Raw genomic sequence first — 24,727 nt, forward strand, 5'->3', positions numbered from 1 at the left:
CATGGTCTAATGAAACACTAGCCTGCAGAAGACTTGCACGCAAAGGCGAATCCATGGCCATTCGCACAATGGGGGATTGATATGGTTGGACCATTACCCAAAACTATGGAGCAAAAGGAATATGTGTTGCTAGCCACGGATTACTTCACAAAATTGGTAGAGGCAGAGGCTTATTCAAGTATGACCCACGAGCAAGTAAAAAGTTTTCTATGGAACAACATAATCTGCCGATTTGGGGTGCCAAAGGTTATCATGATAGATAATGGTCCAAACTTAGATAACAGAAGCACAAGAAAATTCTTCGCCAAGTATGGGATCAGGCAGAAGTTGGCCGCAGTTAGCCATCCGCAGGGGAATGGGTAGGCTGAAATAACTAACCGAACCATATTCAGCTGCCTAAAGAAAAAGTTGGAGAAGCTCAAATCAAAGTGGTATGAGAATCTACCTCAGGTACTTTGGGTATATCGAACCACCCCACAAAGGCCGACGAGTGAAAGCCCCTTTGCCATGGCCTATGGGTCTGAAGCTGTTATCCCCACGGAGTCAGCAGTTCTTACTCTTCGGACCCATTTGGTGCTCGAAGGGAACAATGATCAGCAGCTCGAGCACAGCCTCGATCTCTTGGAAGAAAAGAGGGATGTTGCAGTAATTAGGCTCACTTCATACCAGCAACAGCTGCGCAACAGTTATAATAAGCGAGTCAGGTTCAGAAGTTTTGTGGAAGGTGATTGGATGTTGAAGTAAGAGACAGCCCATGTTAAAAAGTTACAACCCAATTGGACTGGACCTTACAGAGTCACAGAAGTGGTAGGGAAATGAGCTTACCGGTTGACTGAAGTTGATCGGCGTCCAATTGCACGTCCATGGAATGCAATACACCTAAAAAGGTACTATCATTAGACAATATAGTGTATTTACTTTTCTTTTACAAACAGTATATATATGTTTTTTTTCTACAAACATGGTTGTTTATATGCCCACACAATAAAAGTTTCTTAATCAATACACGTCGTTACTCATTTTACTTTAGTGATATGGGATATTACTTGTTGCTACTTTCTTTTTTGTCATAGAGGGCAATACATATACCCTACTACTGATATTACGACAAAAAAAAGATATTATCATATTGCGTCAAAAGAAAGATATTACCACAAACAAAACTAAGCTAACAAAACTAAGCTATATTTTTCATTTTTACATAAGGATGTACTTTAGAATGAATGTATATTGCAACGAGTGCCCATTGGACATTCAGGCATTACTTAAACTATAGGCCCAAAGGCTCTTTACAATATTCTCTCTCATTTTTGGACACAAAGCGCAAATGTATATGGCTCAGAACACATATCGTATTGTTATCCCACATCGATAAAAAATATCTTTATGTATTCCTTTATATAGGGAAATATTAAAGCATTTAAGTGCATTGCAAAGAGGGCCCGCTGGTAACAGTAACACCCAGCCCAAATTGTGTCCAAAGCCTTAGTATCAGTGGGCATTCTTTGCAATAATTCTTTTTAAAAACCCACCTTTCTGGCCCATATTATAAATTATATTCTTTGTCCCATATCGAATAGAAGTACAAGAGGTGTATAGTTAATATTTAGGTGGCACACCACATTTGGTTGCCATGAAGAAAGTCTCTGTGGAAGATAGTCTCCCAAAAAGATGTATGGGAGACTTTTCAGTCACAGTTACTCTCTTTCTTGGCCACATACCATTTTTGGATCTTCGGCCTGTCTAACATACTTGGTAACTTTTCCAACATATCACTTCGGACCTCAAGAGTCCAGCACAATACAGTTCCTCTCAGGCTCATAGCCGAGGAACATATCGCTTTGGACCTCAAGAGTCCGGCACAATACAGTTCCTTTCAGGTAATAGCCGAGGAACATGTCGCTTCGGACCTCAAGAGTCCGACACAATATAGTTCCTCTCAAGTTCATAGTTGAGGAACATATCGCTTCGGACCTCAAGAGTCCGGTACAATACAGTTCCTTTCATTCTCTCAGCCGAGGAGCTAGACGCCTCGTACCTCAAGAGTCTGGCACAGTACAACTTCTCTCAAGCTCGTAGCTGAGGAGTGTACCACCTCGGACGATTCAAGTCTGAGGTTACATCAATATGATTTGAGCCTAGGTGGGGGCAAAAATTATATGTGGCTGTCATACCTACAAGCCCTTATTGTTGGCCCAATAACGAATTACCCTTGAAATTTTTTATCCCACATCGAAAGCAAATAGAAAACATAAGTGCAATATATGGTACAATCTCACATTTATTGTTCGCCAAGAAAGGTGCCCCTTGATAAATAGATCTTCAAGCGAAAGTCCGAAATCAACATATCAAGGGACCCTCTTTCTTGAGCCAATTCTTTTCAAAATCTTCAGATCAAAATGATACGAATATTGCATTGAAAGGTTGGTATTCTAAAAATCCTCAACACATTCCCCCAAGACAAGAAATTTCACGCCTCAGACACAAGGAATCTGAGTGTAAGGAACTGGGACACAACCCAAATGAATTAGCAAAAACCTAAGTAGAGGTTGCTGTATTCTTTGACGTTTTATCTCCAGAATCAATAAGTCTGACTAAGACAATTACTAAGTCAAGTAAATAACTTATCCCAGATTGAAATAATACAAGGAAAATAAGTATTGATATATCTACTCCATACGAATCAATGGCAAGAAAGGTTCCTTTGACGGTTAAATCGCTAGATGGGGAAACCATCCTCGGATATTAATCAAACTGTTAAAGGGATTCCCTTTTTATCATCCTTCTTGTTTTTGCTTCGGACCACAAGGAGTACGAAGCCCTCAGGCAATGAGTCTTCCTCAAGGATAGGGAAACATTACAACTTAGTGATAATGTGAAACTCAGAAGCACTCACAGACATGCAAATCACCTCAAAATAAATTTTATCATTACAGCCCCAGAAGTAAAAATATATTGTTTCAACATTCATCAGTTCAAAATAAGAAATTACACAACCTTACTTCCTTTTTTGATCAAAAGGAGCAGAGTCGAAAGCATCAACCACATTCAGGTTGGAAGCAGTTTCTGAAGGGAGTAAATGCCTTGGAGCTAGTGGAAGAGAAGAACTTGGAGCTGGATGGTCCTTTTGATGAGACTTCACCATCTCGGCAAATAACACTTTAGCTTCTTAGGCTGGTAGACCCTCAGCTTAAGGAAAAGACACTTCCATGTCAGCATCAAAGGCGTCTGGATCCTTCGTTTTGTCACCAGAGCCTTGGTTGAAGCCGAACCTAAAGGCCTTCGCACTGGATAGGCGCACCAAAGTGGTGTAACGTCATTTTCCAACAGTGACGCAGGTGCCGATTGTGTCTTTCAAATGCTAGACCTCAGCCTCCAACGCCTCCACCTTAGTTTCAGAAATGGCCAGGCGGTTCTTGTAGATATCCCTTGCTTCAGAGGCAATCTTTGCATTCAGAGCAAAACTTGAAGCCTTCTTTTCAGCATTGCCAAGGTTTCTTTCCAGTTTCTTGATAGAAAGAGACTGAGCCTCAATAGTAGCGCACAGCGCTATGGTATGGTACAAGCTCTACATAGTTAACAATAACAATGGCAGTGTGAATGGAGTGAAAAGAAATCTGAAGAATTAACAGTGAAGGGAAAAGAATAAACCTTCACAGCGTGAACTAGGACAGATGGTAGTAGCTGGTCAAACCCCATGTTCCCAATGATCTCTTCATCCTTGGGTAGCCACATCCCTTGGGCTACCGCCAAAGCAGTAGAGGGGTCAGTGACTATTGAATCCCCAGAATGGAAAATTGACTTGTCAGCCCTTGAGAAGACAAGTCTCCAAGGTGCTCCAGATTCGGCTTAGACATAAGCCCGAACCTCTTCTTCTGGGTCAGTTTCCCCAACTTTCTTCCCCCTACTCTTGGAGACATTTTTGCCCTTGCTGGTGGAAGGAGGATTCGGCCTTGACTTCTTTAGAGGAGGCTCATCAACCTCATATTCATGCTTAATAGATCTGATGACTGCCAAAGGCCGCGCTTCAGTAACTTTCTTCTTTAGAGCTTCAACTCTCTATTTTTCTTCCTTAGTCAATGGGAAGCTGTCGAAGGATGGAAGTGCCAAATCCATAAGGTCTACAGCCGCGGCACTGGAAGCGATTTCTTAGAGGTTGGACGAAGTAAGCAACTCCTCAATAGAGGGGGTTTTGCTCTAGACTTGTCCCTCTAGAAAGAAGAACTGTTCTTAGCTACAGAGGAGGGGAAGGTCACTGAAAAAACACCAAAAAACTCTTAAGTATGACGAAAAATTAAGACTTGACATGGGAAGTAGCCAGAGCACTTGGTATAAAGGGAGGGTAAGCATTCTATACCTAACTTCCCAAACTTGCGAGGGATTGGGAGTGCGTTCGATTGAGGCACAAACTATTTCCATTTAACTACAATCATCATCTCTTTCCATTTCTTCTCGGAGGAAGGAAGGTCCTTGCATATCCTTTGCTGAAGGTTAGAGGTGAAATAAAAACGAACAGGCTCGGTTCCATGCCTGGAGATGGTGTAAGTAATTAATAGATCGGCGAGAGTCAAATCAAGACTCTCAAGCCTTCGGTGAACCAAGAGTGCCGAGCTTATCAGAAAAAGTTAGGGTTTACTTGAAGGGGGGCCAGACCTAACTTATTGAAGACCAAATGGTAGAAGGGGTGAAGAAGAAATCGAAGGGCGTTAAGATGCCCAACTGAGAGAAGTAACTCATTCTCTCCGACGCCCTCGCCTGAACTGAAGTCAGCCATCCACAGGTATTCAACAATTTCTACTCCTTCAGAGATTTCAAATTCCTCCATTATCGAATTAATGGTGAACTTGATACGTCGAACAGACAAAATCGTCTCTTTCTCTTCCTTAGTAAAGATGTCATTCGACCCAGAGGTGGAGGTCTCATCCTGAATTAAGAAATCATTTAATTGATTGGCCGAATCATTCACAGGGTTAAGAGGGTTAGAAACCCTAGGGGGAGGAACCCTAATGAGAGTATGGGAAGACGAAGGCGTGGATTTAGAATCTATAATTTCTACGCGGTCATGAGTAGTTGAAGTGCTCATGATGCAAGATCGGAAAAAAGATGAGGAACTGACTTGGTGATATGACGAGGTGAAGAACGCAGTGAACGAAATAAGTGCAGTGAAGGCAAAAAAAATCTTGAGGAAGCTCGTGAGTCAGAATAACAATAAACACTCCTTGAACCGTACTTGCAAAAGTGGCAACCGTGCAAATTCAGTTTCCTTTTAATTAAGAGTCGTAGTCCAATTAAAGAGGGAATTGGGGACAAAGTGTGGAGGGAAAAATCCCTCTCCAATGAAGGTCATCCACGTGGCTATAATTGAAGCTTTGTTTTTATTTTTTTTAATGGGTTGTAATAATCCAGCCCTGCTCAGGCCCGATAAAGACATCAACAGTCCAAGGTCGCTAATGTTGAACTTCCAGCCCATTGACTGAGTCATCTGGACCAAGCTACATTCAGCCCAACTTCATTTAAAGACGGGTTAGTCCTGCCTGACAAAGGATTCAACAAAGAAGGCAAGTTCTGTGTAAGGAAAGTTTGGCATGGAAAGAATTGTAAAAAGAAAAAAATTCTAATTGTAAAGAATGCTGTGTATGGAATGAATTGGAGGGCAAGTAAAGCGAGTCATACCATAATTCCACCACATTGTTTCATATAAATAGAGGATTAGACCCCAATAAAAGGATCGAGCAATATATGTTTTTCTTTAAGTATTATAATTGCTTATTTTGAGTGAGTTGTATTTTTCTTTTTATTTCTTTTAATGGAGGGAAATTTTACAGCTACAATGATCTTGTGCCTTCACATGGGTGAGGCTGGTCTCAAATTTTCAATTGACCGTCCCTGAGAAGCATTCCAAATTTCTTAAAGTCGGATCGATGGACCCTGTTTTTGTTCCCTAGGTAGTTAGGATTAAGTATACCTTGCTTGCACATAGACATAGTGTTCACTTTGTATAATATAACTATATATATATTTTAGGACACTGGGATACTTACTTCTGTGTTTTTTTTTGGTAAAAATTATTTTGATAATTTTAATATTTGGTTTAATATGATCATGTGCTTCACATGTGATGAGCATTCACTAATGTTCTTAAAGCTAGCTAGATTGGTGGATCCCACCCGATTTTGTTCCTGATTTTTTTTTTTTTTTTTTTGATAAACTATGTGAACCTTTGGTATGTATACGCTGATTTTTTAAGATAATTTTGTAGGAAAAAAATCATTCAGCCTTTTTTCTTTCTTTTAATAATTTCAATATTAGTATTAGGATAAATACATAATTAAACCTTACAAGCACCTCCTTTGTTGATTTAAAGACCTACCCTTAAGTTTCCGTGGGACAAACGAGTAAATGTGTTTTCAGCCAATAAAATTAAAAAATATATATATATTATATTTTAAATATTAAACAAGAGGACAAAATGATAATTGTCTAGTTAGCACTGTGAATTAATATTTTTTCTAAATTTTGGAGTGCTAGACTTCGACTCTTTGTATCTACTAATTTAAGATCTGACACTTCTTGTCTTGAAGAAAAAAAAAAAAAAAAGCTGTGACAATTAGAAGTGAGTGAGTGTTCATTCTCTGTTTGATTCATTATAGTAAAAGTTCTATTCGAGGAATGTAGCCCTAGATAATTGGGTGAACGACGTAAGTATTGTGTGTTGTGCTCTCTATTGATATATGATTGTATCTCCATGTATGCTTGTCTGTGATTTTGTGATAATATGTTTCCGTTGTACTTAAATGAAGAGAAATTTAGTTCTAACAACTGGTATAAAAGTTAGTTGTAGGGAACTAATATTGCTAACAAAAACCTTAACAAATTTTGGCAAGTGAAGTTTCTTTTTGTTAAACAGTTTTTCGTGTACACTCATAGAGAGCAACAGTAAAACGCAGTTGCCAAAAAAGATTATGCAGGTTGAAGTGGATGCTTGGTCTGTTCGCGGTAAAATCACATGCATGGAGAAGAAGGAAATTCATGACCTTTGTTTGATAATAAGAATAAAAGAGAGGAAAGAATTATAGTTGAAAATGAGAGAAAATATAATAAATACTAAACAAAAGAGAACCTTAACATTACTATTGCAACGTTTACAGACCCCCATAAGTCATAACAAAGACGAAAATTCAATTAACTCACTCAAGGGCATCTAATTAATACATATTCGTAGACAATATAAATCTTGAACTTTCCTCCTTTTCTTCTATTAGTACAGGATACGATCACTTTTTTGGCCAAAAACGCTGTGGCCATAGCTGGACTCAATCATATCCAAAAGCAGAGGAAATTGTGATGACATGAACAAGGTCACAGGTATACAAGAAAATACAATCACAGGAACAAGAATCCATGCTTTGTTATGTCCAAATTCAAGGTACAGTGTGGCACCAAAAGCTATCATCGTAGATATTATGGACGAAAATAGGGTTATGAGACCGTCAATTAATCTCTTCGGCAAGGCGTGGAGAAAATCAACCTCTACATTGCGTGAAGTGAGGATAGACGAGAATATTAACAGAGAAGAAGTAGATGAATAAAGAGCAAGTGCATCAGATATAATAAATATTGGGAAGGCTTTATCTTTAGAAAGTTTTGGAAGGCCATTGTTATCATTACTTCCACCAGGTACGGTAATGTCAGCTGCAAAAACTATCGTAACAACAAGAGCTGCAACAATTGTACATGAGTTGGCTGTGCAAGTGTATTTGCTCCAATTTTCCACTTGTTTTTATACGTCCAAGAAGATTTTTCTACTTCCTGTATTAAGTATGACGAATTACCATTTAGAAATCAAGTTTTATAAATTTTACAATTTTGATAGTTCAATATATAGAATTAATGATGATGCCATTCAAAATATATAGAATGATGTAAATCGACGAAGGAATATATTTGTCTACAGACGATAAATAAATAAATTTTTTTTTTCTAGTTTTTAGCAAATCTAAAATTAAATTTCTCTATGATCTAAAGAGTACAAATCTTTCCTAGTAATTTAAATATATATATAAAGAAATAAAAAGAATTCAAAGGTTTGGCTTAAAAGAATTCCTAAACAGAAAATATAAACATAATTTTGTGTAGATGAGGCCTGAATAACGAGACTTGTGCCTTCTTTTAAATTAATGTTTAGGTTATTGTTAATTGCTAAACAAAAGTCCATTGTTTAGTTCTTTATTTATTTTTCAAAAGAAAATTAAGTTGGACAAAAAAGAAAAGAAAAAAATTACCTTAAACCACTGCCATTCACGTTGCAACTGTAGGGTTGCACCAGCTGCATCACCTCTAAGATTGAGTTCTTGTTCACTGTTCAAACATGATACCAAATCTAATCCGCTATTTCCAGTTAAATCTTGTGATGACAAATTAATTTGTCCAATAAATTCATCATGAAATTGATAAATAAGGTTGAATACGTTTTTGTGACGGTTTGCAATTGCAACATGGAACACGTTCTGGTTCATCTCGTTTTTAACATAAATTGCTTCTGGAAATACAGTTGGAATCTCTTCCACAACTTCAGAAATACCAAAAGTCGTTGCGACAAGTATCGATGGTCCAATTATCCCGTTAGCTTTTGGAAAATCTAATTTTGCAGCTTCGACACAAACTTGTTTCACAAACTGAATTGCTTGATCATGCATCCATTTCGTGTCTCTGATGTGCTTGACATGCGGTACTGCTTCAATTCAAGTGAACTCATTTATAAGAATGTAATGAATGCTATAAACAAAGAGTGAGTTAGATATCATCAAATTATATTTTAAGATAGCCATCTCAAAAATTTATCATATTTACGTAAGTGTAAATTTTAACCATTTAATATTATAATTAAAATTCAAGTGTGCAAATGAAATGATCAACTATCATTTACAAGAGACACATTCACATCCTTACTTTGTCTTTACGGAAGCCTCCACCTTATACTTGGAAGGTGAAAGAAGTATTCACACACCCACTTTGTCTGTACATAAACTTTCATTTTCTACTTTAAAATGTTAGAAAGTACTCAAACACCCACTTTGTCATTATAAAGATTTGAACTTTCAAACTTTAAGTACCACTAAATTACAATCATTAAGCATCAACTAACATGGCGAAATATAAAATGATAATCCATTCAATTAACATGGTCCACCTAATAAGATAAAGTTAGGAGAGAAGGCATATATACTATAAATGTTTGTGATGTATGTCATAAAAATGTTTTCTTCATTGATCTAAAATGACTATTATTTAAGCATTCTATACCTAACATTTCGGTGGCTTTCCAAAGCATGTTACGCAAGCTGTGCTTCACTGCATGTACACCGTAATGGAAAATTTGTCAAAATTAAATAGGGAGTACCACTTAAGCAAACTTATAGTTTCTATTAAGAGTAAAGTTGTTCAAATCAAAAGTGCTTACATACTTATGTATTTTCCTATTCTCAAATATCAAATAAAAATTTACTCAAATAAAAAAGAGTACAAATTTATTGTTCTGTTCTTTTCTTTATAAATTTAAAATAAATTCTGTTTATCAACAAAGGGTGTTAATGCAACCTGTAACTCCATCCTTTAATTTTAGATGTTGTGCCAACAAAATATGAGTTGTGAACCTTGGACTTCAGAGAAAAAAGACTGCCTTTATGTTTTTTCAAGTTTGGGTGTGAGTACTCTGACTTTCTAGAGTTTGGTCTATTTACTATAATACTATTGTCCATGGTATCCCTATTTTAGGCTATTACCAAACTAGAACTTCTTAAAGGTTCCCTGAAAGCTCTCAACCATGATGCTTTTAGTGACTTTTCAGGTATATGGTGAAACAAGCAAAAGCTAAACTGCATGCATGTCAAAGCCAGCTGGATATAAAGCCTAGCTACTCACACCTAAGACAACATGATACTCTCATCTACTCAAGCCTTAGTAAAATTAAAGAACATATGATGCAGCAACAGGGTAGAGTGAATTGGTATCGGACATGTATCCAGTCTTGATACGCTTAGGATACACCCGGACACGTGTTTGATACTCCAGATAAGTATCCGGTTTTTTAAAAATAAAATTTTAATTTTTGGATATGGCTTGGATATGTAAGGATACTTTTTGGATACGGCTAGGATACACCGATGATACTGTTTAAAGTCTTTTTTTTTTTTTTTTTTTTTAAACAAATGCAAATCAGCTATTTTTTTCACTGTATTATTCAATGGTTTAAGACTTTAAGTTTAATGTGTTGTGAAATGAAATCTTGTGTTTTATTTACTTGCTTCTTTATTTATGAATATATTAATAATTGCATTTAAATTTATAATATTATGGGAAATTGATAATATATATATATATATATATATATATATATATATATATAAAGTATTGTATCCTACAGTAGCCGTATCCTTTTTTTTTTTTTTAACTTTGTGATATATTCCTGTCCGTATCGTACCCGAACTTCGTGTCCATGTCATGCATCAGACCAAACTGCCATTTACTTCCACAAAAGTATTTCGAAAAGGCTCAATAGGAAAAGAATCACACCCTAGTGAAGGGTGGATAACACCACTGATTCCGAGAGTATCAAGCTTGTATTCCTCATTCAATGGACCCCTTCCTTTGATGAGTCCTACTCTCTGCACCACACACCAAATGCCCATTGGCATAAACTTGTTGTAGGGTTCTTTTTTAACTAGGTAGTAAACAATAATATAATGGTGATATCAGGAATACAAATACGAAGGAAAACAGAGGAAATGCTCAGTGTAGGAGGAGGAGGAGAAAAAAACCAACTATCAAGATAAAGATAGTGGTAAGGCAAGTATACAATATCTTATGACAGCTTCCTTATCTAGGGTTAGTTATTCCTTCATAGGACAGTACTATTTATAGATTTGGATTCCATTGGTTATTATCCAATGGTCCCTTCTGTGTATGGTTCTTCACATGCATTACTCCCAATCTGGATTACATGAGTAATCCTGGAGATTTAGGAGTCTGAAGGGTCTAATCCTTTCCTCGAGCCTTGTCCTATATTGCCATGTCATTTTTCCCTTAATCAGGGGCATTAAATGTTGCTTGGCTGTCAGTTGGTCAAGCTTGACACAGCATTAATTATGATTTTAAGGTTTACTGTCATGACATGAATAATCCCATCATCTTGTTAATTGGGCCTTACTGAGAGCGAATGCACCTCTTAACTTCTCATCCACCAATCTAAGATCCTCCTAAGTTTTCCAATCATAGATTCCCTATAGCCGTGAAGACCCTACCTTCGTCTCGCGCTATACGCAATCCCCTGATAGCGTAACACCAGGACTCGAGGTATTCGAGAGTTGGTCTCTCGAGGCTTGATAGGCTTGGTGCGATGCTAGAATTTTAGGGTGCTCTAGGATCAGCTTCTCGATGCTTGATGGGCCTGGTGCGGTTCCAGGGCTTAGAGTGCTCAAAGTTTAATTTCTCGAGGCTTGTTGGGCCTTGAGCGATGCCGGGGTTTAGAGTGCTCGAAGTTTGATCTTTCAAGACTTGTTAGGCCTGGAGTGATGCCAGGGCTTAGAGTGCTCGAAGTTTGATCTTTCGAGGCTTGCTGGGCCTGGAGCGACCCCAGAGCTTGATAGGCCTGGAGCGATGCCAGGGCTTAGGCTGCTCCAAATTTGATCTTTCGAGACTTGCTAGGCCTAGAGCGATGCCAGGGCTTGATGGGCCTAGAGCGATGCCAGGGCTTAGGGTGCTCGAAGTTTGATCATTCGAGGCTTGCTGGGCCTGGAGCGATGCTAGGGCTTAGGGTGCTCGAAGTTTGATCTTTCGAGACTTGATGGGCCTGGAGCTATGCCAGGACTTAGGGTGCTCGAAGTCTGATCCTTCGAGACTTTTGATTTTTCAAATTACCACGTAGGATTTGGCTAGGGCCATATTGACTTGTCAACATGCCACGTCAGCTTTTAATAAGTGACACCCATATTTTGCCCCTTGCACGTGCGACGATTCAGAATGAAATATTGCGCGTGCAAGACTAGGTGGCTAGGTCATTTAATGTTTCGAGGAGATTGAAAGGACGCAAGGGTGAAAGGTCGCCTCCAGTCATTAATGCACCGTCTGTTGCCTCTTCGATTTTGGGGGTTCCCAAGGTGAGGGAGTTATTTAAAAAGAGGGGGAGGGGGGGGGGGGAGAGCAGCAACAGTGTGAAGGGTCATTTATGAACAAGGAGCTAAAAGCTGCTACACTTGCCTTTGTGTCCATTATCGCCGGCGAAGAGAGCTTACAAAAACTTGAAATTTCGTTCGCATTTACTCGATTTGTGGGATTCCTATCATGGTTTGCAAGAAATAAAAACTAGCCAAAAAGGATTGTCCTCCCCCTAAAGTACCAGCAGATTCAGAATGGCGGCGAGCACCATTATTTGGGAAAACGGACCTGTTTTGGCATCGGTCCAACAAGGCTGTAGTTGCCGGCGAACCACTGGAGGTGGTGGAGTTGATGGAAGAGGAGGTTGAGATTAGCCTAGCTCCTCGCATCTACCATTTTGAGATTTGGTGTCGAGCAAGGACAATATCCATGGTCCTATGTGAATTTCAGCAGTCACATTAGCCCTGGCCATAGTTGGGAATCGTGGACTGATGCGATTCTTGCTAACCCCGCGTAAAAGGCGATTCTGGAAACGACGAGCTTATTGCCTTGCATTAGGTTGTTTCACCAAATACACATTCCTCGCAACATTGCAGGTTTATTGGAGTTCACCTCATGGTGGAGCTCGAGCTCGCACACCTTTATCACAGCATGGGGGGAATTTACACCTACTATCTAGGATATAGGCCAACTATTGGGTTTACCCTTTCAGGGTGTGAAGAATTCTGGCTATTGGGGATTCTCGCCCACTAAAGAGGCTTTAGCTCAGGATCTCGAGACAGCTCTGGATAAAACCAAAGACTTTAAGACATTGTAGTGTGCACAGGGCATCCGTTATGCTGATCGAGGCAAACGTACACGCAAAGCCACTCTCGGCGCTTTGGTGCGTTACTACTTTAGAGATTTTCCAATGTCAAAGAAAAATCTCTCGGAGGAGGGGCAAAAAGGGATTTCAGGTCCCTGGATTGATCACTCTTCTAGTCTTGCAGCTTACTTGTTGTGCTAGCTATCGAGATACATTTTGGAGGGCACCCCGGAAGATACTTGTGATACCCCTTAATTCTAGAGCCACGAGTGATCAAGTCCGAGCACAGATCTGAGGGATACCCAACAATTAATATGTAAAATGAACATGAAATACAAGGTGATTAAAAGAAATAATATAATGAGCTGGAAGAAATCTGAAATAAAAATCCTCAAACTTTAAATAATAGATTAATATCATTTAAATCCTTCAAATCCGTACAACTCGGGAATCCATCTAGTGGACCCCTAATAATCCCAAATGATAAATAAATTTACAGAATTAAAACCAAAACTAAAATAAGAAAGAACATCCTATGTAGTCGGAAGAGTGAGTAACAGTCTCTGCTCAACACGATCAAGTCTACGACTGGAACTGTCGAACACCTGAAAAATAGAAGTGGGTCAGGCCCATGAACAAGTTCTATCCTACTACAATCCAAACAGAGACTCGATACGCATGTACATCCAAACCAATTCAACAATAACTAATAGTCCGTAGATATATATATATAATCACACTACAGGACTCTCACTGGACTATAGGCCCATCTCAACCTGACTAGTAGGCACCATGCAAAACACACCAGAGGTGGGCATGATTACCTAGACCTAGCAGGGTACACATCTAACCATCATAGCCAGCTATGCATCCCAATGCATATACGCTCCCTAGCCAACAACTCTGAGACTCATGCTCATATCGTGGCATCATAAAAATATATTTAATTTCCGTTTCAAACCAAAGTGTCACTCAACTATTTAGTGATTTGACACAAAATACAGGTAGGACTTAACTTTTATAGTTAATCTATCCCTTAATTCAGAGTAGGTAGGACTTAGCGTTCTTTTTGAGCTAATCCCCCTAGTATGTCACCATCCCATACCAGTGCATACAAACCATCCATTCAGCATTGATAATATATATATGACAGCATAACATATCAATATCAACATATCCAATCATAAGCATAACAAGAATGTTTAACTAGCATGCTTGTTCAATACATCCAGTACCCGATTCTCTAACAAATTTTAAATGTAAAGAATAAATATAACCATCCTGTATCCCACAATAAGCATAATAATAATAACAGTGTCTACATGCTTACTTGTGATTACTCCACAACATCCCACAAGTTAACATAAACAATTCTCGGTAAACATCAACGAGTTTCTTATTAAGCATTAACTGAATTTATATTAGTTAACAGGCTTAATCTCTTACCACTGTTATATGATTTACATATCAAATTCCTAATTCAATTGCTAATTTAAAAATAAACAACTTGAATTGTCTGTAAAAATATCGTCACACTAACTTTATTAAGTGTTCCTGACCGTTCCTACCTATGCATAACAGAGAGTTATCATACCTAACCTACTTATTTTTTCATAATACTGTGATAGGATTTAACCCTCAAATCCCCTAAATCAATTGCTAATTAAATATGAGCAACTTGAATAATTCACATCCCAGCCAATATAACAACTTTCTGATGAGTCTCCTACTATGTTCTACCTTTGCTTCCTGGGATTCATTCTATGTTATCATAACTTCTGAGATGTTAATATGAGTTTAATCACTATTGAACAACCCCAGAATAACCCCTAAATAAATCTGGAATTCTTAAAACCCAACCACAGAAGCCCAGACACACGCAGAAAACCAAAAACTGCAAAACCTTTCGAAGGAGCAGGCTCCAACCAAGTTGGAGCCGCCTCCAACCCACTTGGAGCCGCCATTAAGTCACTTTGAGCTGGCTCCAAAACACTTTGGAGCCGCCTCCTTCTTCCTCTCCCTCTATTTGCTTCTTCTCTCCAACTGTGTCCTCTCCGGCAACAACCAGTTCATCCGTCCTAAATTACTAAGGCTACTACTGGTTAAAGTTATGTCCCAGTGTGATCCAAAGATAGTTTAATAACTTAGTCATTCGCCGAAAACAATCAAAACAAGAGTTACGCAACAGGAAGTTAGAACGAGCAATTTACCATTCAAGAACCCACCCTGTTCTAAGTGAATCAATCATGTGAACCAGAGTAATATTAAAGCTTCCCAGAGTGTTATAAACTAATTCAATTCTTTACACATTAGTTTACATGAATTATACATCCAGTTACATGAATTAATTTATGAGTTTCTTAAACGAAGGATTATATAACAAGCAGTAACTCATGGCTACGTTCAGTTTAAAAATAATAGAGATATGCAACCCAGTTTACTTTTAATCCTTATACGTTCCTAGAATTGTGTTAGATATGCAAAGAACACGAGCCAAAGGGATAGAGTTAGGAATAGAACTTGCCTTTGAGGTTTGGGTTCAAAACCTCTGCGTCGTCTTCCTAAATTCTCTGGTGACTCCTACTGTCCTCAACTCCTCTGTTTCCTCCTTAGTTCAACACACGAACAAACACTCATTTGCCAAACCCTAGGTTTCCTCTCTGTTTTCCTTTTAAATCTCTCTCTATTTTGCTTTGCCTCTAGTACGTGTATAGGGTTCTAAAACCCTTCGCAGCTTATATGTATATATATATAGGCTTATAAAAACTCAACCCTAATTCTAATTGTAATACAAGAATGCAACCGACAAAATAATTAATTCTATACTAAGTCGGCTATAAAAACGTAACTACCCAGAAAAAAAACCCTAAATAAACAATTGAAACCAATAAAACTAATTTAATTACACAACCAATTAAATTAAAATAAATAACTAATTAATTTAAATAAAGTTAAATCACAATTAAATAATTACAGTAAAATAAACCCACAATTAAAGCAACCCAAATAAACCATTTCAATTAAACACTTAATCAATTAAGCAACAAAACACATAAGTCACATAATTAAATAAAAATGAAATAAAAATCAAAATTAAATTTCTATTTTATCCTTTTGAAAACTAGGGGTATTACATTCTTCTCCCCTAACAAAAGAAATTTCGTCCTCAAAATTCATGAAACTCTGAATTAATATCTTGACAAAATTCATTTCCGTTTTTAGTGAAGGGTACGATCCCTATTCCTCCAAGTTCCATTGAACAGATGCATAAAATTCCTATGCACCCAGCGCTAACTAATTGGTAACGCTAAGCAATAGGCTACTGCCTAAATTGATAAACAAAATCCGTGAAAAGTCAGTGCGATACGTAAAACTGACCTTCCTCCAAAACACATTGCTTTCAATATGGAAGACATCCTAACTAACTATTTCCGGTTAGAAAATGCGAATACACAAGTTCAACTATTTACAAAATCCGACTGCCGCCTTCAAACCAGGCGCAATCCTCTATAAAAGAGAGTATTTCGCTCCGATGTATCCTTAAATAAAGTCAAGATCTTATTATTTAACCCTCGCTTCAATCGCAGACCAACCAGTGAGAGATCTGCACTACGTAATAACCAAAACCCCAAACTTTGTTGCACTAACCTCCTTGTGCCCTCCATAGCACAACAATCACTGAAAAATGAAGTAACACTTTCAATTAGCCATGCAAACCTAGGACATATATCCTAAGCACATTCACCATGATCAAATATAATATCTCGATCAAATTTCCAGTTTATAGATGCGAAATATAGTTGTTGCTCCACCACCTTCAGAAAATTCCTTTGACACAACACCATTAATCAACTAGACAAAATAAACACATGATATAGCTCCGTTATCAGTGCAATGTAGCATTGACATGACACGACAAAACAACCATAACTATAAATGGTGTCCACAATCGAACTTACTTGATCCACTACTCATAATCCATATAGAATTAAATTTCCAATCAATGCTGGTAATTTCTACCAACCATTCTCTCCTGATTAGGCCGACTCCCCTTTTGATGTCGAAGTGCTTAATACCTCCAGTGATATCCAAGTATCACTTTCAACCCTGCTAACAAGTGATACACTTAGAGACAGTGATGTACATTTTCCTATTCTTACCGATTCACCAAAATGAACCTGGTATGCCATGCTACAACTCATAACCATTTGACTATCCTATAAAATTTTACATCCCAATCACTCTAACCTTCCCGACATCGTTAAGACAAACCATTCGTCCTCCTTCAGTACCCTGAACTCAGCTAAGTAAGATACTACCTCCTGTGGGGTCAGCTCAAATATTCTAAGTTGACCACCTCCATTCCCCCGGTAATAGCAAGTGTTAATCATTTCCAAATGCTAACATGCATCGGATTGTGCAATAACCATCGAAGGTTTAATTACCATATCGGTTGATAAAATTATCCTTCTCCCAATAACTTCCTCCAGACAAAACTTAATGTAAAGTGTGAATCACCACCTCTATGCATCCAGGCCATCTCATGATTCGTGCTATTTATATGAACTTATATCTTATCAGTTCCTAAATAGACTCGAACGAAACTGATTTAATTTTATCAGTTAAGCACTATCTCAACCAGAATCTTGACCCTTGCGTAGAATCAAGAATCTCTTAACTAAATCCGTGGAAACTACTCTATCATTCCCACTCTAGTATGAGAAATAGCTGCAAGAATCTAGCGATCTCTGATGGTCCATCTGAATTATCTACTAGATAAAAGACTTTGAGACAATTAGTCAACAATTTCTTAGCAACAACGATCTGTTGCGAACTGTGACCTAAAAAAAAAAAAAAATTCCACATTATTTGTGCAAATAACGAGACTTTACTTACTCCACTATATGCAATCCCGGCAACTCCTCCTAATAACACACCCTCATGAATTAGATTCTTGATTAAAAATAGATCGATGAATAGGTAATCCGTCTACTATCTTCAGTCTGTGTCATTCTGATAAGTACTTAAACTAATACAAAATCCCTCTGCTGACTTGGGAACAACTTTTGAAACTTCCAAGAAGATGTTCAGCAAAGTCAGTACCTTTGATAAACTATCACAGCGTTAAAGCACATCAAACCCATCGTACTAGATTATCTAACTTGTACTACTGGTTTAATTATCCCATCCTGAAAACATACCATAATTACGCATGTAAAAGTTCAATAGATTGGCTAGAATTTTATATATCTAGCAAATCCTATGACCACATGCTCAAAATCCTAGCGTAACTAACACTATTCGTCCAAAATAGTAGTTGGTTGATCACATACTTGTGTCCCCAACTAAACCACATCTCCAATCCTGAATAATTGACCGAAAAAAAAAAAAATTAAACACATAAGGCACATACAATACAATACAACCCTACATAAAACGTCATTCTTTCTAAGAAAAACAGTCTCTTGTGAAATCAACCTTACTAGACTGGTTCACAATGTCCTTTTATAGTTTCGTAAGTAATTATCCAACCCCGAAACATATGCTCATACCGTAGCTCAAACCAAAATCCATTTGCCCTAGCAAAGTCCAAAGGCTTAAACCTCATCCTCTTTATTTGCGGAATGCAACCTGTCTAATGTAATCCCGTACTCTCCGGAACGTGATATAACCTCATTGTTGCGTCCCGATATGATCTCCATCCGATCCTAAACTCCTGAAAATTTCTCTTTATCTACCTTTGTTAAAGGTAATACGGAAGGTTAACTATATGTAGGTCGATCCACACCAATTCTATAAGTATCGTTCACTATACTATGAGCGAATAAGATCACTCTCGCATGATCCTTGATTTGTAAGATTCAATACCCTTTTTCCTGGGTATGTTGAAATCCCCTCCACTAGAACCCTCTTCGGACTCCTAGTCCTCGGTTGTCTCTTTTATGAGAACAACTGAAATCGTGTTGGTCCCTTATGTGCTAACCCAAAACACACTCCTAAATCCTTCATTGACTTATACTTTTAAAAGTATCACCAACCGGAACTAACATTCAATCCCAAGTTCTGCTACTGACAAAGAACTCGACATCGTACTTCTTTACTTCTTTAAGTTTGATTTATTGTCGCCTTGGACCCCATCCTCCTTCTAGTATCAACCATTCCATAAGTATGGAATATAATTAACATCAGCTGCTCTTCCTAACGAACGGTAAAAGAGTACAACGAATCATATACTTAAGCTCTAAGTTTTTAAGAGGCGCAACGCGGAAGACTTCTAACGAAACACACTCTTAAGGACACTAGAACCTGGAGTGCTCTGATACCAACTGTGATACCCCTCGATTCTAGAGCCACGGGTAATCAAGTCCGAGCACAGATCCGAGGGATACCAAGCAATTAATATGTAAAACGAACACGGAATACAAGGTGATTAAAAGAAATAATATAATGAGCTGGAAGAAATCTAAAATAAAAATCCTCAAACTTTAAATAATAAATTAATATCATTTAAATCCTTCAAATCCGTACAACTCGGGAATCCATCTAGTGGACCCCTAATAATCCCAAATGATAAATAAATTTACAGAATTAAAACCAAAACTAAAATAAGAAAGAACATCCTATGTAGTCGGAAGAGTGAGTAACAGTCTCTGCTCAGCACGATCAAGTCTACGACTAGAACTGTCGAACACCTGAAAAATAGACCAAACAGAGACTCGATACGCATGTACATCCTAACCAATTCAACAATAACTAATAGTCCGTAGATATATATATATATATATATATATATATATATATATATAATCACACTACAGGACTCTCATTGGACTACAAGCCCGTCTCAACCTGACTAGTAGGCACCATGCAAAACGCACCTGAGGTGGGCATGATTACCTAGACCTAGCAGTGTACACATCTAACCATCATAGCCAACTATGCATCCTAATGCATATACGCTCCCTAGCCAACGACTCTAAGACTCATGCTCATATCGTGGCATCATAAAAATATATTTAAATTCCGTTTCAAACCAAAGTGTCACTCAACTATTTAGTGATTTGACATAAAATATAAGTAGGACTTAACTTTTATAGTTAATCCATCCCTTAATTCAGAGTAAGTAGGACTTAGCGTTCTTTTTGAGCTAATCCCCCTAGTATGTCACCGTCCCATACCGGTGCATACAAACCATTCATTCAGCATTGATAATATATATATGATAGCATAACATATCAATATCAACATATCCAATCATAAGCATAACAAGAATGTTTAACTGGCATGCTTGTTCAATACATCCAGTACCCGATTCTCTAACAAATTTTAAATGTAAAGAATAAATATAACCATCCTATAACCTACAATAAGCATAATAATAATAACAGTGTCTACACGCTTACTTGTGATTGCACCACAACATCACACAAGTTAACATAAACAATTCTCGGTAAACATCAACAAGTTTCTTATTAAGCATTAACTGAATTTATATTAGTTAATAGGCTTAATCTCTTACCACTGTTATCTGATTTACATATCAAATTCCTAATTCAATTACTAAATTTAAAAATAAGCAACTTGAATTGTCTGTAAAAATATCATCACACTAACTTTCTTAAGTGTTCCCGACCGTTCCTACCTATGCATAACAGAGAGTTATCATACCTGACCTGCTTATTTTTTTCATAATACTGTGACAGGATTTAACCCTCAAATCCCCTAAATCAATTGCTAATTAAATATGAGCAACTTGAATCATTCACATCCCAGCCAATATAACAACTTCTGAGGAGTCTCCTACTATGTTCTATCTTTGCTTCTTGGGATTTATTCTGTGTTAACATAACTTCTGAGATGTTAACATGAGTTTAATCACTATTGAACAACCCCAAAACAACCCCTAAATAAGTCTGGAATTCTTAAAACCCAACCACAGTAGCCCACACACACGTAGAAAACTAAAAACTGCAAAACCTTACGAAGGAGTAGGCTCTAACCAAGTTGGAGCCGCCTCCAACCCACTTAGAGCCGCCTCCAAACCACTTGGAGCCGCCTCCAAGTCACTTTAAGCCAGCTCCAAACCACTTAGAGCCGCCTCCAAGTCACTTTGAGCCGGCTCCAAAACACTTTGGAGCCACCTCCTTCTTCCTTTCCCTTTATTTGCTTCTTCTCTCCAACTGTGTCCTCTCCGGCGACAACCAGTTCATCCGTCCTAAATTACTAAGGCTACTACTGGTTAAAGTTATGTCCCAGTGTGATCCAAAGATAGTTTAATACCTTAGTCATTCGCCGACAACAATCAAAACAAGAGTTACGCAACAGGAAGTTAGAACGAGCAATTTACCATTCAAGAACCCACCTTGTTCTAAGTGAATCAATCATGTGAACCAGAGTAATATTAAAGCTTCCCAGAGTGTTATAAACTAATTCAATTCTTTATACATCAGTTTACATGAATTATACATCCAGTTACATGAATTAATTTATGAGTTTCTTAAACGAAGGATTATATAACAAGCAGTAACTCATGGCTACGTTCAGTTTAAAAATAACTGAGATATGCAACCCAGTTTACTTTTAATCTTTATACATTCCTTGAATTGTGTTAGATATACAAGGAACACAAGCCAAAGGGAGAAAGTTAGGAATAGAACTTGCCTTTGAGGTTTGGGTTCAAAACCTTTGTGTCGTCTTCCTAAATTCTCCGGTGACTCCTACTGTCCTTAACTCCTTTGTTTCCTCATTGGTTTAACACACGAACAAACACTCATTTGCCAAACCCTAGGTTTCCTCTCTGTTTTCCGCTTAAACCTCTCTCTGTTTGCTCTGCCTCTAGTACGTGTATAGGGTTCTAAAACCTCTGGCAGCTTATATGTATATATATATATATGCTTATAAAAAATCAACCCTAATTCTAATTGTAATACAATAATGCAACCGACAAAATAATTAATTCTATACTAAGTCGGCTATAAAAACGTGACTACCCAGAAGCAAAACCCTAAATAAACAATTGAAACCAATAAAACTAATTTAATTACGCAACCAATTAATCAACCAATTAAATTAAAACAAATAACCAATTAATTTAAATAAAGTTAAATCACAATTAAATAATTACAGCAAAATAAACCCACAATTAAAGCAACTCAAATAAACCATTTCAATTAAAAACTTAATCAATTAAGCAACAAAACACATAAGTCACAAAATTAAATAAAAATGAAATAAAAATTAAAATTAAATTCCCATTTTATCCTTTTGAAAACTATGGGTTTTATAATGCTCCCCTGCCGCGGCTCCTGGAACTCACAGTGAAGTTAGCAAGTGGTGTGAAAGTGGCCCTCGCGCCTCTATTTTTGGGTACATTATACCATCATCTGGATATGATGGGAGAGGATAAGGTGCGCTCTATGGGTCGCTATGTTCATGGCTCACATGCCTCTAACCTCTTCTTACAGATGTTTCTGTACGAGAGGTTCCAGTCTTATGCCCACATCCCTGCAGACTTGGCTATGGATGAAGAGGTGGTGCGAGGGATGAGATAGCGTGGGCGCTCTCCGCAAGGAAGGCTAGGATATGCATTGGACCAAAGCTTCCAATTTGTTAGTCACCCTTATGCTACGATCCTACATGGGGCATTGACCTTGCCCTTTTATTTTGACAACGATGAGCATATTCCAACAGGTGCTCATTGATTAAACGCGAGTGAGGTGCTGGTGTTTCTGCTAATGACCACCCCTGGTTATTTACCCTCCATATGGGAGGGTGGCCAAATATCGAACACATACAATTCTCACAGAGTGCCTCTGCAATTTGGCTATGACAGATAGGTGCCTTAGCAATACATCTTTGTTGAGGGTGAGGACTCCTATGAGAGCAGCTTTACGAGATTTATAGCAGATCACATTGGACTGCTTCGCAAAGGGATTGGCACTCTCTTCTTGCAAGGGAGGGGTAGGATTCCTAGGTGTATAGAGGCAGCTCGCTCACTTTGGGTTATAGAGTTAGCGAGCTGGAAAGATTTTTATCAAAGTCCTGTTCAGTGCGTGAAAGCATTAGTGATCCATGCGGGGGACCAGTCGTTAAGGCACCCTATAGCATTTGATAGGGGTGCCCTCTGTAGTTTTGCCCCTGATCCTGCATTGGCTGTAATGCAACAAAGGGAATCCTCGCAGCCTGCCGCGACGACCGCTAGTCCTGAGGTCGAGGCAGTCCCCGCGACTGCCCACAGGCACAAAACAATATCCACCTCGCATGTAAACATTGCCCCCCCCCCCCCTCAGAAAGTGAGCAACTGTGAGCGCTGCAGAGCCTGCCATTGCTATCACGAGGGAGGAGAGTGTGAGGCCTCCAGCGCCAAACACATCTCGACCCATGGCCTCCTCAAGTAGAATTCTACTCGTGGACAAACCATCTGAGAGTGAGGATGTTAACACTTCTGAAGATGATGGAGAACAGCCTCTCGTTGGAGAGCATGGCCCGATGGCTGCTGCCTTTGGGCCGGGGCGAGGTAGGGCTTGCAGGCTTCGCTGGGTGCGAGATGGTGGAATTGACACCACTATCCATGACATAAGCTCAAGTGAGGTATTAGCTTCTGACAGTGAATTTCCAAATTTACCTACTTTTGACTTTATACAAGCCTTAGGTGAGAGTGCCCTACATTGTTGTGGTCAAGAGGACACCTCAGTGAAAGCAAGGGAAGAAGAAATGGAAGATTTGGCGCTGGATGTCTCGCCTCTCATTACCATTCTAGACATGCCTGTGCGTACTCACGCTGCTGAGGTGGCAGTGATGATGCGAGATTATGTTAGTACATCAAAGCTTCTGCGAAACAATGTTAATGTCACTGAGGACGCAGAACGACCAAGGGAAAGAGAGAGCGCTGCTCGCCAGGACTTCCCCACAAGGGGTAAGCACTCGTCTGAGTCTCCAACTCCTGAGGTGAAAATTCCTCGAGATGAGCCTATAATTGAGTCGTCCAGGGATGAAAGCATAGAGGTGCCCTTACGAGGAAGTGCAGAAATAGCTCGGAGCTCTCCCATGGAGGTGCGAGGGCCTTCACCATCTGGCGATGAAAATATGGCTGAACAAGCTACCGAGAGAAATGGCCTTCCTGATGGCGAGGATCAAACTTTGCCCTTGGAAACACAAGGGACAGAACAAAACTCCCTTACACATGGTGAAGCTTCAACAGAGGGGGGGTCCCCACTTTCTCCCTCGACAGACTTGCATACATCAAGAGACCTCCCTGAGTCTCGAACTGAGACCAATATGGTTGATGTCGTGGGTATCCAATCAAGACAGTCCACACCTCCCATTGTTGAGCAAACTACAATAGGCTCAGGGGGTGAACAAGTTGTTGCTCAAACAGAACAAGCCTCGCGCCCACTTGGTGAGCCAACTTTGGGAAGTGAGCAAATTGCTGATAGTGGCACGAAAACACATGCTACTGGTGCGGAGGTGGAATGGATGGGTATGCCACTCCCTCAGGCCTATGTACAGCTCCTCGAGACGGCTCTCGTGCACCACCCTGAGGTGTCCCAATTTCTATCATCGCGCCATGCATATGTACGACAATCCATGTACTTATGCCTTGGCAAGATTTTGGAGATTTTTGTGGAAATCGAACAGGGTTCGACTAATGAAGACCTCGTCAAGGAGGCCACACTCCTATTGGATGATGTTTAGAGGCTCGAGGTTCCAGTTTCATGGCTACGAAAATGACTATATGTGGCTGAGAAATGTCTCCAGCATCGACTGCTC

At 38.8% G+C, this 24,727-nt stretch overlaps 1 protein-coding gene across 1 annotated transcript; it reads right to left on the minus strand.

Moving 5' to 3' along the window:
* Positions 1 to 7,258: 7,258 nt before the first annotated feature.
* On the minus strand, positions 7,259 to 8,696 carry LOC132314261 (uncharacterized). The gene is made up of 2 exons (XM_059813144.1): positions 8,303 to 8,696; positions 7,259 to 7,719 (listed from the first exon to the last, which is right to left on the minus strand). Exons 1-2 carry the CDS (start codon positions 8,694 to 8,696, stop codon positions 7,259 to 7,261), a joined length of 855 nt encoding a protein of 284 aa, XP_059669127.1.
* Between the last annotated feature and the right edge of the window lie 16,031 nt (positions 8,697 to 24,727).

This window comes from Cornus florida, unplaced genomic scaffold, assembly GCF_030987335.1.
Source record: "Cornus florida cultivar Cherokee Brave unplaced genomic scaffold, ASM3098733v1 CherokeeBrave_3.0.0_Hap2_Chr06, whole genome shotgun sequence".
Taxonomy (NCBI): Eukaryota; Viridiplantae; Streptophyta; class Magnoliopsida; order Cornales; family Cornaceae; genus Cornus; species Cornus florida.